This window comes from Heloderma suspectum, chromosome 1, assembly GCF_057233095.1.
Source record: "Heloderma suspectum isolate Gila_16-S chromosome 1, 16-S_ref, whole genome shotgun sequence".
Taxonomy (NCBI): Eukaryota; Metazoa; Chordata; class Lepidosauria; order Squamata; family Helodermatidae; genus Heloderma; species Heloderma suspectum.
The window spans coordinates 247,891,043-247,905,570 of record NC_139458.1 but is presented as its reverse complement, the minus strand read 5'-3'; the positions used below and the strand labels follow the sequence as shown (position 1 = coordinate 247,905,570).

The 14,528-nt window shown below is 38.9% G+C and overlaps 1 protein-coding gene across 7 annotated transcripts in view; it reads right to left on the bottom strand.

The window, feature by feature from the left end:
• AFTPH (aftiphilin) overlaps positions 1-14,528 on the bottom strand; it is a 55,449-nt gene that overhangs the window by 12,013 nt on the left and 28,908 nt on the right. For 4 of the 7 annotated variants that reach the window (XM_084823467.1, XM_084823441.1, XM_084823450.1 and 1 more), the window contains exons 3-9: positions 11,286-11,434; positions 10,632-10,758; positions 10,371-10,427; positions 8,522-8,644; positions 5,489-5,549; positions 4,014-4,097; positions 932-1,055 (exon numbers count right to left, since the gene is read on the bottom strand). In XM_084823467.1, coding sequence (XP_084679593.1) covers positions 932-1,055; positions 4,014-4,097; positions 5,489-5,549; positions 8,522-8,644; positions 10,371-10,427; positions 10,632-10,758; positions 11,286-11,434 — 725 coding nt within the window. The remainder of the gene's footprint in view (positions 1-931; positions 1,056-4,013; positions 4,098-5,488; positions 5,550-8,521; positions 8,645-10,370; positions 10,428-10,631; positions 10,759-11,285; positions 11,435-14,528) is intronic. The other 3 variants (XM_084823490.1, XM_084823472.1, XM_084823481.1) reach the window with 1 other exon arrangement.

The window sequence follows — 14,528 nt, the reverse complement described above, 5'->3', positions numbered from 1 at the left end:
GTGCTAATTCAGCCCAGATCTCATATCAACACAAGAAGCCATAGAAGGCACAAGTCACTAGACCACATCAGCACCTCTCTAGGAAAGCAGCACTACCATATTCACAGTCTGAAACTTCAGGGTTGTGCTTTTCCTCCAGGAGATTACATAGTTGCTTTTTTAGACATACAAATTGGATGTGGTTTGTGTGATGCACACAGGCATAACCTGAGCAGAGTCCGTTATCCTACTTGCAGATTATTACAAACCTGTAGACCTCACTTTGCAGCCTGCAGTGGCATTGTTTGCCACCTTGCACTCCTTCTCCCATACTTACACAGGAATAGACCAGACTCTAACTGGCCCCAGATTCTCAGCAAAACAAGTTTTAGATTTGATGGCTACTTGTGCTATGCAAGAAAGAGGGGCATCATGGAGTGGAGAATGAAAGGGCTGGAAATGGAAAGTAGCTAGGAAAGGGGATTAAATGGTAGCTGGAGAATATATGAAAAAAAATAAACATGTCCATATGTAAGAAATGTGAAGTCATTTCATATTGAAGACATTTGGGCTCCCAGCTAGAACAGTACAGAAACTCTGTCCCTGGTGCCACTTGCAGCCAACTGTAGTTTTTAGGGGAGTTTATGGTATGGGGACTGTCAGTCTTGTGGCATGCCGGCGAGCTTTCACCATTATACTTGAGCCACTAGAAGGCAGTACACTGCTGCAGACAGAAAGAAAGTTAGAAAAGCAGCAGTTCTAACGACCCATTTCAAACCAACGGAAGACCTGATACAATAATCATCATGTTAGAAGCATAATAATTACATCTAAGTAGCTTCATACTATGGAGATCTTTTCTTGAAGGGAGGCTTTTATGATGCAGCCTATATCAACAACTTGGGAGATTCAGCTGCGGTCACTTCAGATCTAGCTTCAAAGAATCACTGACCTTGCCGACGTGCTTGCTTTTTCTACTGTAGACATTAGCTTTGCAAATGCATCAGTCACTTTACTGGTGGTGTTGGAGGTTTCCAGCTTGGAAGTTGTCAACTCATACAATTCTGGATCCACACCTTATAGCATAAAATTATAATCAGTGATAGATGGAAACAAATGTCACACATCCAGTCTCAATTTAGGATATTATATTTCCATCTTCTGTAAACATCTGAGCAACCAAAACATCCAGTAAGCAAATGAGATACAACTTGTTAATTTCCATCATGCACTACTGAGAGAGTTAAAGCTGCAGATACAACTGGCATATAAGATGTCAACCACAAGCAAACACTAAATTTAAACAATTATTTTTTTCTGACATCGTAAACCACAGTGGTTTCAAATCATTATAGCATGATTTCATTGCTACGCAAGATCCTCTTCTAGCTTTTATTTTCATTCTATTGTCTCTACAGAACATGTAAGTAGTAGTATTTGAAGTCCTCATACCATTTCTTGTCTTTTCTCTGAAGTATAAGCCATATTTCTATTTTCTGTTTGGTTTCTCACCTTCCATTAGAACAGATGGAAGGAAGGAATTTTAGGAACTAACAAAAAACCTCAAGAATAAAAATTCTAGAAAATTATAGTATTATCTGGACAAACTAGAGTGTTCAGTAAGGTTTATTTTTAAATGGATACTCTTAGGAGTACAAAATGATGACACAAGAAGGGGGAAGACATCTATATTTTTATAATTTTGACGAGGACTCCAACGTTAACAGCTCAACTGTTTTCAGGTATTAGTCATCTGAAGGTTAAAAGGTGCATGTTACTTCATATGACCAAAAAGGGAATCCTTCAATTAAGTAAAACATGGGGGAGAACATGCATCCCATATTACAAGCTTGCCACCTATTCAACCAAAACAGTTTTGAATTCAGCTATCAATATGGGTTAAATTCAATGTTAGTCCTACTTAGAGGAGACCCACTGAAATGAATGGGAATTAAGTTAGACATAACTAAAGTCCCATTCATTTCAATGGGTCTGCTCTAAGTAGGACTAATGATGGATTTAACTCAATGAAATCAGCATACAATGCATTTTAATTACTGTCAGATGTTTACAGAACCCTTAAACACATAAAAGGCACAGGCTTTTTGAAGTATCACATACAGAACTAATACATTATAAGAAATAAAGTTTCTGAAATCCCATTAAGGTATGCCAAATTGTAAAGCTTATTTTGGATTTTATAAAATCACATTTAAGTCCTTTGATATGTAAAAAGGGTATTAGCATGTTGCTGCAATTAATATTTTCAAACCATTTGTCAATCTTTGATTAGTTGAAATTGATTACGTTAGGACATGATTATGAAATTACTGCTAGACATACTTTAACATCACTATTTCACTACATTTTACACCAAGGTATTTGGGGGGGAACTCACTATAAAGAGATTTGCTGTCTCAAGAGGTCTGGTAGTTTCCATAAGGAATCTTCATAGCATTTTAATAGAAAACTGGGCATATTTAAAAACCTTAATGAGATTGAGGGAATTTAGGAACAAAGTTTAGACCAAGCTCCTAGCTTAGGCACACATATACACTATTACATACATAACCCATACACAGAGCTGCAGGCTAGAAGCAAATGACTTTCCAAGAAACAAGCCAGAAAACCTACAGGAAATGGTGACATCTGAATTTGATGACAAAATTCTAATGAAAAACCAGAATAAATGAAAACGTGTCTTCATTATAACCACTTCAGATTAATATATTGGAAGTCAAACTGTATTTTACTAGATGCCAAAAATATGTCTACTAATAATGATCCACACTGTGGAAATTAAAATGCATTGATGGATTTAAAACTAGTTTGTGAAGTTATATATAACTACCATACAAAACTCAAAAATATTCTATACTTTTGATTTCTAGCAAATACTTGCATACAACTTATCAACAAGTTCCAACACCTAACACTAAAAGTGAAAATCTCCCTTAATTTAATCATAATGCAATGAAGTGGGAAGACCCTCAAACATACAAAACTAAGGGCATGATCTTTCCACACATAAAAGGAACTCCAGAGTGCGTAACAAAACCCTGTTCTCCCCACCCCTCTTGTCATGTGTGCATGGGTAAGCACACAGGTATGCTCTGCTGTGTCACGGAACATGAGCTCTGAGCAGAGAGCTGGACTGGTGTATGAGAGGTGTGCAAAGATCTTCTATCCCCTGTAGTGGCCTGCACTGAGAAAGAGTAAGAGAGGGCTCTGTTATGTGCTGGGGTCCTTGCTACACCCATGTAGGGAAGAATCCTATCTCAAGTATTCAGAATAACTTTCTCTCTCGAAAGAATTCATAGGGTACAAGAGTCTTCCTTATCATGTAGCAACGCTGTAGCTGCAGCATTTAATAGATCAAGGACTTGAGGTAAAATGAGAAGCACCTTTAACTTTCAAGAGAATTAAACTGAAGCAGATTCTACTGTGGAAGGGTGTGGTGTCTCATCATTCTCCTAAATTTGCAGTTATTTTCATATTCAACATTAAAACACTTTAAAGGCAATAACTATAATACATTTACCTTGTCTTAAATGCCAATTGCATAGCTTTTCTACAAAGTAGCCATGTGCCAGCTCTTGTTTAGGAACTTCATTATTCCTAGGGGAAGTTCCAGCCATCTTTTGTTCTGGGTCCTAGAGTCTAGGAGTATTGAGACCAATGAGCCTTACTTCCTAGCAAATGCATAGATCACGGCATGAAGACTTGTTTAGCTGAGCAACATATGCTCACCTCTACTGGTCTTTTGTTTCAACTGCATTTTAAAGTGGAATACTTCAAGTTTACACATTTGAGGTTTTAAAATTAACAAAAACTGCTTACAGTTCTATAGCAAGTAGTATTAACTATCCACTGGAGGCAAATGATGAAAGAGGAAACTGTATCAAAGGTGGGCATCTTAGAGAAGATTAAAGCAGAGATATTCTTCTTGTTTGTAGGAAAGTCACATAATGCGGCTCATGCTTTTAGTAAGAATGTTAAGAGATTATATTTGCTGTGTTTAGCACTCTGCTGACCTGGGATGGTGGTGGTGGTGCTAGAGCTACTGTCATCCACGGGCCCAAAGAAATCAAGGTTCAGAAGAGTGGAACCTCCACTAGCTTGAAATTCAGTGACCGTGTTGGTAGGCAGCCATATAGAAGGTAAGCCAAGGGAGGGATTTATGTGTAAAAAGGGGGTAAGACACACACTTGAACATGCCAGTTATAATTAGTACTCATTACATAGGTTTTTTTAAAAAAACACACACAACATAATAGTGCTTACAAGATTAGTTTGTAGTTTCTAAATATATTAACAAGTCAGTGTACATTCTCATGTACAAATGCAGCAAGGATTTCGACACTTAACGCTAGCCCACATTTTTTAGAAAAATGGACAGAATCAGAAAGATCCAGAAGAGATCTGCCCAATTAAAGGGAAACATTTTTAAACATTCAGAACCATTCTTCTAATTTAAAGCCATATTGTTCTACAAGTTATTACTTAATTTAAGAGACTGACAAAATGTATTTGCTAGTTAAAAGTGGTGGATTGTCAGTAGGTTAGAAAAACAATAAATATGAATATTGGTAACAATGGTTCTCATTACATCCAACTTCTTGGTGGCAAATTATATTGTTCCCCTTTAATACTGAAACAGAAAAATCAGAAATAGATACATTTTAAAGAAATTGTTAAAAGAAAGCATGGTGAATTGACTGAAGTAATCAGACACCAGACAACAGCAAGAGAGTCCATCCAGGCTTTCCTTCAGTATCTTGATATGAATCACAAAGTTGTTACATCCCCAAAACACTGTATGGCAGTGTTTTCAGGTCACTGTTATGGCCAGTAATTATGACAAGTCTGACTACATTTTAATGGACTAGATGAGGAAGTCATGTCTATCTGCTAGCTTTTGTTTCATTTAGAGGCGCTTAGATTTTGAAGCATTTTTCATGATACTTAAATAAGTGAAAATAATGACAATACGCTTGCCATTAACAAGATTTACTTAAGTAGTACACTTCAAATGTAAGTGAACAAAAATTATAGCACCTACAGGATCTGTATATTTTAAAATTAATGTTTATAAAGTGTACCTTTTGCAAACAGGTGCTTGGAAGCAACCACAACTACATATTTGATTTTGCCATTTAGAACTTTACAAAGTCTAAACAGACAAGATTTTGTTGGGGTGAGCACTGTAAACTCTCTCAAGTAAAAATCACGTAACTATTCCAAACTTAGAACATGTAATGCAGTATTTTATTCAACAGGTGTGTGTATACAACACAAATTCAGCAAAACGATATCTTCCCTTGCTCTTAAGCACAACAGATTGCTTTAAATTGTGCAAAGCTAAACAGAAAGAAAGCCTGAATTTCCAAAGTTAAGAAATATGTATTATTTCATATATATTTAAAATATCAGCAGAGAGATGTTTGTCTGAACTTTGTAGCTTTCTTAACTCTAGCTCTGGTGCTAGAGGCTCTACGGAGAGACGTACCATCTAAGGGGTTAGTAAGGCCACTGCTACTCCAGTCAAACTGGACAGGTGGTAGAGATTCCTGGAGTTGAAAAGTCAGAAATCAGATTTTACAGTTAGGTCACAGCATAATAAAATGTCTCATGTGAAGTTTTTTTTTGCATGCAAGCAAAAAGGCAACAAGTGAAAAGTCAGAGGATGAACTGAGTACAACGAACCAAAATGTTCAAAATGAACTCATAAAAAATAGCACATCATGTAAACTATGAATAACTATGGCTCATAGTTTGTTCCTAGTGCTGCCAGGCCTGGAAATGTATGTGGGGCACAGTAACCCTGCCAAATGCAATGAGATAAGCCATGATAGTATTCCAGTATTGCAGGGATATTGCCCTGGCAAAATAGGCAGATAAAACTGGCAGAAATATTTAATATCAGGGTGACAGAAAAAGCATCAGCCTCAACCAAAACACAATGCTATCTATTTTTCAGCTTTGAAAGTATTTAAGGGAGAATCACTTACAATGCAATTAAACAGGTGCATGCAATAGTTAAACGTGGTTCAATGGAATGCTCTTTAAATAATTATTTTAAATCAATTACTTATTTAATAATGAAACTTTTATTTGGTTGCACTTAAGAGGGCAAAACCTAAATCAACAGCTTATGTGAATCTAGCTCTTCAAAGGATTGGGCTGTTACAGTCCTATAACCTAGCCCCATATAGTAAGTGTGGATGCTATGGCCAGGATGAAAGCGACAAAGAATAAGGTGGCTAAATACCTACTTCTAATAGGACATCCATTTCTGGTTTTAACGCACAAGGCAAAAGGTGAGCATCAAGCTGATAACAAATTAATCACTTTATACCCACATTGGATTTAATGGATTGGATACAGACTTACCCTCCACAAACAGAAAGGCTCTTTCCAGTCATGGAGGAAACCAGGATCCAGTGGAGGCTTCCTGCTGGAGGAAGGGGATGGGCCAACTACCCCATCCCTCTGTAGCCTCTGGTGTCATACTATTCTGGAAGGTTCCCCAATCCTTGGGACCAGCTTTTCAGCGGGCTGCAGGGAGAAGGAGAAACCAGCAAAAATTGCTGCTCCCATCCCTTCCTCCAGCACAAGTGGAACTCCACTGAGCACAAGTCTAGATCCAACCCAATGACAAAAAACCTGTTTGGATTTCTTTCTGAAATTCTCTCTTTGGATTCTAAGGGTGTTCACTCGGGAGAGAAAATACAAAGCTCTATTGCCCCTCAGAGCTTTCCATGATCTTCTTCTGCAAAAAGTAAGTCTTCTCTTTATGACCATCTTGAGGCTCACCTCTCTTGTGCTTTTCATTTTCTTGTTCCTGCCCCACCCCCACCTTGCTATATCTACTTTAATATGTTTATTGTGAATTGTAGCACCTCCCTCTTGCAAAGAGGCACCACACCGGACAGGATCAAGGTGTGCCAGAGATTGTTCCATTAAATCTTTTTTTTAAATCATCATCAGGATCACAGCTTGCAGAACAATCCAAATGTTGCAAATGCAGTGGACAAGAGAGCAACTGAGGAAAGTGTAGAATCTGATTATTATTTTAAACATTTTCATATATGGTAAAATATTTTCAAAGGCTTGCTTGTTAACTTATTCTGAAAGTCTACCATTGCAAAAAAAAAATCTAGAACTCCAAACTGCCAAGGGGCTGCCCACAGGGGAACAAAATCCTTTACACCCAGCAAACCTTGAAGAGAGGCCCCAAGTTGTTACTACAAGCATGGATGAGGGTCTTCTAGCTTGCTCTCTGCTCTGGGAGAAGCACAGTCTAGTCAACCCCATTCACCCCTTTGGCCTACCTGTTCACACCTGCAGGAACATCTGGTGATGGCTAGGACAATTTCCATGCCAGCACTAGAAATACCTGAGACAGTCCACCATCATTCACCATAAGGAATTTCCCCCCAAAAACAGACCTTGTTTTTCATCAGGTAGAAAAGAGTCAAGTGACCCGACATGCAGATCTAGTATCTTGTCTAGATCTGCATGTCATAAATTCCCTCCAAAATGCAAATGCTTTAATGGCAAAGATTATTACTGCCATGTTTGTTCCAGATGGAAAGGAAATAAAAAGTAGCTACCTCTTATTAGACTTGCTTTTTGTGAGGCATTTACTGCGTAATTCTAAAGCCTACATACTCATGTGCAAAGAAGCTGGTTTACTCACCATATTCATTTTGAATGTTCTATTCAGATATACTTTGTTGTTTTAACACCAATACACTTTTTATGTTCATATCCTCAGTAGAAGTAGATTACATATCACTTCCCCCTATTACTTGATCTGTCCTCTCCCCATCCCAGCCAAAGTCCAGGGATTTAGAATATATAATCTGTATCTAGATGCTGGAGAAAAATATTTAAGTATAAAAATGGACTGAACTATAGCATTTCTTTCAAATGCCAAAAACAGTTTTTAAAAATACAACAGGGAAAGGATTAACGTTTCTCTACCTAGTTTCTAACAGTGTACCAACACCTTTAAAACAGAAAAAAGCAATATCATGAAAGAATAAGAAAATTATATCAGTTGTTAAATGAACAACTGTAATCTATTGGATAGAAGCTCAGCTATTAAGGTACAGTCCACAGTCAGAGAACTTCATTCATCATTGATTATTACAAAGCAGCTAACTGTTGGGGAAGAAGCGATAACTACAGCCTTCTGCAGATAAGCATCTCCTTCTCTGTTGTCAACCAACCAGAGACTTAGCTATGGGGCTGTTTTCAGTCACACAAAGGGAAAATCCCAAGGTAGGGTTGGGTTGGGGAGGTGGCACACAGAGCAGATGTCAGGAAAAGCACAAAAATCGTTGTGAACTGTTCAGAGAGCTTCGGCTATTAAGCGTTATAGAAATGAATGAATGAATAAAGAGAGAGAGAGAGAGAGAGAGAGAGAGACACCAAGAGATCCAAGCATATGCAGGTCAGTATATTCGCCAGATATATGACCAGAACATATGTTGATGTTGGCACCAAAAACACCAAAAGACCTAATTTTTTTTACCTGGAACTGATCAGGTGTACATATACTCATCTCTGGAGATACAGGGGGAGTCTGTCCTATTGAAGCTATTTTCTCTGCAGCAGATATTGGTTTCAGGGGTTCCTTAGTAGGCTCTAACATGCCCTAGAAATTAAGACATCACATTGCAGGAACAACTGTAACAACTATTAATCAAACCCGAAATAAACTTTTATCTCTCTCTATACCATCTGATCCACTTTGGGTACTTCCATGACTGACTATTTAACATAAAAGAAAATTTTGTTCTAATCCCTCACCAAGAAAATAAGGTTAGTATTATTTTCTGAAGTTTATTTTTATAATTAAAGAAAGGAAAACATTTGCCAGTTAAAGCAGCTTAAACTTTTTTTGGGACAAAATGTTAGTGTGAAAATAAGAACTATTTCATTTTCTAACCAAGACAACTTATTCACATCCTATAGCTTATGTACATGAAACCAACACTTTATTTTTGTTTATGCCTCCATTTCAATGTGCCTTATTATATAACTTTTGCTTATGTGGTGCTGAACAGTTGTACAATATTAGAGGCTCTGAGAGGCAAGGTTTTTGACTTCTAAAACTTATGGTAAGAGGAAAGCATAAATAGAAATTACTTTAGCTGGAGGCACAGTTTTCTTGAGATGCAAGAGACAGCTGAACAGACAGATATGCCTTTAAATCTGCAATTGCTGTGTTACATGAACTGCCAGAATCAGCGATCAAAATGTTGTGGTTGACAATGGAATGGTTTTACGTCACAGGAAAATATAGGTCTACTCCAGATGTCACAGTAAAACCATGTTTGGCCATTGTAGCCATGGCTTAGTCTCCTTCCTCCCCTTCCCCTCACTAGTTTCTATTCCCTCACTCACTTCCTGGTTTGCAATAAATTTTGGCTTGAATCCAACACTGAGCGACAGGACTTTCCCATCCTCTCTTCCACCCCTGCAGCCCTTCATGTGTCCCCCGCCTGCTAAAATTTGCTCCAAATCTGCACCAACTCTCTGGAGCAGATTTGGGGGGCACACGTAGAGCTACGAGTGGAGGAGAAATCCCTTCCACCAGTGGTTTCCATGCCACTGGCAGAAGGTCACCATTAGATTCAGGACACAGTTTGTCATGACATCTGAATTGGGAAAATTATGGAAACAGCAAACCTAGTTGACCTCCAAAACAGAAATGGAAGCCCAATTCAAAATGTGGCTTGCCTGGAGGGAAACTATGATTTGCAGTATCCATAATTTGCCAAATTCAGATGTCATGACAAGCTGTATTTATTATGATCCAAGAAATGAGGGAAGGAAATCAGAATATGCAAGTGAAGGAGGGGGACGCACGAGCCTAAGGAACAGCAGTGGCAGCCAAACATGGTTTGGCTATCATATCTAAACCAGACTAAACAGAAGAATGTAAGAGTCCAAGTGGATTGGACCAAAGGCACATCTAGTCCAGCATTCTGTTCACACACCAGATGCCTATGAGAAGCCCACAAGCGGGACATGAATGCAACAGCACTATCTCGCAAGTGTTTCCCAGTACCTGGAATTCAGAGGCACACTGTCATAGTTTGCCAGGTCCAAGAGTGCTATAGAATTTCTTATCCAATTTCTATCCAGCCATCATCAAAATATGTAATACTGGTGTATTTAAACAGCATTAAATAAAATATCAAACTATCTAGTTTGCTATGGTCATGAATTCTAACTAGATAAATAGATGGATAGAAAGATATAGTTCCTTTGCATTTGGATGGAATGCAACATACTGTTACAATTATTCCTGAACTGACGTTAAATTTGAGAAAAGTTTAGATTTTAGGCAAGTGCATAGAACTATTGCAACTTACCAGTCCGGCTGCATACATGGGCACTATAACAGGTTGCTTCTTGTTACCTGTGAAGAGCTAGGACAAAAGACATTTCGACCCGATTAGCAGAAATATTTTAATTGCAAAGTTGTCCAGTAAGTCCCAAGAATCATTTTTGGGCAGATGACTAAGTATTTTCATGTGCTGATTAATTTAATATAAAAATTACACTCTCAGGAATAAAACGGCATGTTATTCGCAACGTCAATTGGGGAAATGGTGGTTTTATTGATAACTCACAATATTTCTTGTGTCGATTCCCAAGGAGCAGAGGAGCTTTTTGTTGCTGTGGGAGCCACCCCACTGATATCTCAATCCATAAGCATCATGGATATCCTGAAGCTCTGTCCATACATCGAGCAGTTCCCTACAGAGCCAGGTATAAAACAAGTGAAAGAGTGGAGGAGAAAAATTACTGGGACTCAGCAGCTTTAACCAGTTTCTGCTGCATCTTTAAATGATTGGCATATTAAAAACTTCCAATTAAACTCATGCCCTAACACCAAACCTCTAGAGAGGTAAGTGGTATACGGTTCTCTGAACATTATTCTTCCAACTTATAATTAGAAAATGTCTGTAGCAAACAGAATAGTGCCTACTTGGAATTCAACATAATAAATAATTTGTAGTAAGTGTAAGTAATAAACCACATCCTAATTAGCTACCTCATTTGTACATCACTTTAAGCACACAAGAAACCAACAAGTAGATTAATCTATGCCAGTACAAACCGTCACTAAAGGAGAAACTACACTGAACTATGATACTTTCTTTTTAAGTACAAACAACTAAAAATGCATTGATATTTGGCCCCACTGAAAGATTTTTTTTAAACTATTGAAAACTTACATGCATGATTCTCTCTAGGTATTTGTCACACTGAATGATCCATACCTTTCTGACAGGGTCTCCTCCATCTTCCCAGGCTTATGACCCGCTTTCAACAAGAGATTTAAAGGAGCAATCTCCTCTTCCATTTTAGAAACAAGTACAGAAGGAAAACAAGCCTCAAATATTCGTTCTAGACGACTTAGGAGCTCTCTCTGTAGCAGAACAGACAAAACCAAATTGTTGAAAATTATGCAAATTAGTGTTTTTCAAAGTTAGGGGAGAGAGGAATATGAAATTACAAGCTTTAGATATTAATTCTAAGCAAAGATTCAATAATGGTAAAAAAAAACTTGTACTATTTAAATGCAAAATATAGCAAATGAATATTTGGCACATAAATAACCAGGGGCCATAATTCCACTCGCCATGACAACAGTCCTATTGCTCTCTGGTGAGGGTGACAAGAGGAGGCCTCGTCTTCTCCTAGTTTGGAGCTGGGGAAGGAGCAAGGGCTGCCCTTGCAGTTGTGCGGCACTTCGAAGCACAGCTTAACTACATCGCCATCTCTAGTTCCAAGCTGAAAAGGATGGATAGGGATCTAATTTTGGTGCTGGGCTGTGAAGCCACTACTGCCTAGGAGACAGCCCAGGGCCAACACCACCCACCCTCCAAGTCTGAAGCTAGAATGGGGTTGGGGATCACCCCAGCAGTTGCACTGAGCTTCCATAACTACAAGGACATTCCCTGCCTCTCTCCCCCATTTTCCTGGGATGAAGCCCTACTGAACACAGTGGGGCTCACTTCTGAGTAGACAGTTTGGGGACCCCTCTTCCTCATTCGGCTGAGCAGGGCCTTGGATGTTTGACCCAAAGCCCTGCTCTGATGGGACTGCTGGCTGGGATAAAGGACCAGTGGAGAGGTTCCATCTTGCTCCTTGTACACGACCATTCCTCAATATTCTGTTGCTGTTGCTGCTGCTGGGGGGGGGGGGGGAGGCTCTCCCACACTGGAGGCATTCAAGAAGCTGGACAGCCACTTGCCAGGGATGCTCTGACTTGGATTCCTGCACTGAGCAGGGGGTTGGACTCGATGGTCTTATAGGCCCCTTCCAACCCTACTATTTTATGATTCTATGATTATATGTGTAGGATTGTTCTGCTTAATTAGACATATACTTGATCCCGTTTAGCAGGAAATCTTACTGAATACAAAACCCACTCAGCCCAAACACAAAATGCTGTATTCACCCATAAACATATTCTTACCACAGCATCATCTGCATTTAATATTTTTAAAGAGGAAACATTAAGTTTAATTAGGAATATTTCACCTTTAACATGCAATGTTTTGTATAGGCACATCCCAATAAACACCCAACCTCAACACACCACATTTGCTATTACACTTCTGAATGAAAGCAAGCAAATATTCCCACCCGCTCCCATAAGTATGGGTAGTAACTACTGATATTAGTCACATTAATTCTATTTTTAAAACTACTGGATTTTATGCAGCTTATCCTCCAGGACAGGAATGGGCCTCTTGCAACCCTTGGTCTAATTTCAAAAGCTCTCAGCAAGTGATCATTTCTGACCTCTGGCAAGAGCAATGTGTCCCTCCCCTAGTAGTCTAGTAGTCCACTGGGTGGAGAGGAAGAAAGAAGAGGGAATGGCCCCATCAATCGCTGGCATGCAGCCCCCAACAGACTACTCCCTTGGGAATGCAGGCCCTGGCAGAACAAAAGTTCCCCACCCCCTGCTCTAGGAGCAGTCACCTCAATGAGGGACAGAAGAAATGCAAAATGTCAGTCTTTTGACAAAATCCAAAAATTCTGCTCTAATCTGTTACAGAACATTGTGCTCATTGGTATTTGAACTGCTGATACCAGCACAACGTAGATACTGCCACGTCTATAGATCATGGGGTAGATCAAGAGATCCACCCATGGAATGGGGTGGGCAGAAGTGGACCTTCTTACCCCCTCCTCGTCCTACCAGCTGACAGAGCCTCTGAAGATGCACCTTCAAGAGTGAGGGGAACCTGCTAAATGGGTTGGGCTATGAATGTGGGGACTGAATGTGAAGGGGGAGTCCACAGAAAACCAGACAGAAACGCCTTCTGTGAGCGGGACAGAAGATGCAGCTGCCCAATTTTCTGCAACCTCTCCCTTCCCACTCAGCCCCTTGTGCCACAACCACCTCAACTGCCATCAGCATTCCAGAAGCTCACAGGCTGTCAGGCAGTTTGGGTTTCTTTAAATGTCTTTTCCAATTAATTAATTAATTAATTAATTAATTAATTTTAAATTATTTGTAAGCTGCCTTTAAGGGTAAAGCTGGCTCAAGTTGAGTTCTAGGATAAAAAATATAAACAACATACAAATAAACAATAAATATACAATAAAATACTATACAATTATTTTAATTCACAAACATGTATGCTTCTGCATACCTAGGTTCCCCAAGTATGTAAAATCCACTAGTTTGGGGGTAGCACCATTCATACATATACATACATACATACATATATATATTACATTTCTATACTGCCCAACAGCCAAAGCTCTCTGGGTAGTTCACAACATTTCACATCTAAACTAATAAGCACTTGACGATCTGAGTTCATTATTAGCAGAACCTGCAATAATTGTTCAAGGTTCCTGTCAGCCAGTCATGCCTTCCTCCAGGATACTATTTTATTTCAGTATTTTTATGCCACCTTCAAGGGCAAAAATATTTGCTTATTTATTGTATTTTTAATCTGCCCAATAACAAATGTACTCTTCACAAAAAGCCCTCTGAAGTTGGCTATTAGAAGCTCAAGTAGGGAATTCCCCCCTGATGCCCCATTTCTTTGCCAACTGACAAGTCAACATTTGTAACTACTGAGCATGCTCAGTCCTCAGTTCCTTCACCCTTTCTTCATATAATGTACTGCAAAAGGGATTTTCTTTTCTTTTAATTTTTTTTGAATGATGATCATTTAAGCTGCCTCAAGCTCTGTATAGGGGGGAAAGAATGTAAAAGTCCTTTTCAGATAACAAATGCTCCTAGTGCCACTCTCAACATTTTCTTTACCTTCTTTAATTTAATACATGTGCTGAAAATCCTGTCTTCTAATTTAGTGGTTTAGGATGAGGATGTTAAGAAATAATGTCAAGGTCTTTCCTGCTTGACTGCCTATTTAAAAAAACACAATAGCAGCTCTTTTGGCACATACCTCTGCATTGACAAAGGAACAAAACATTAAACTGGCTCAGTCTGGGGCTTTGTTAAAATTCAGAACACATAGTAGAGATCAAGAGTT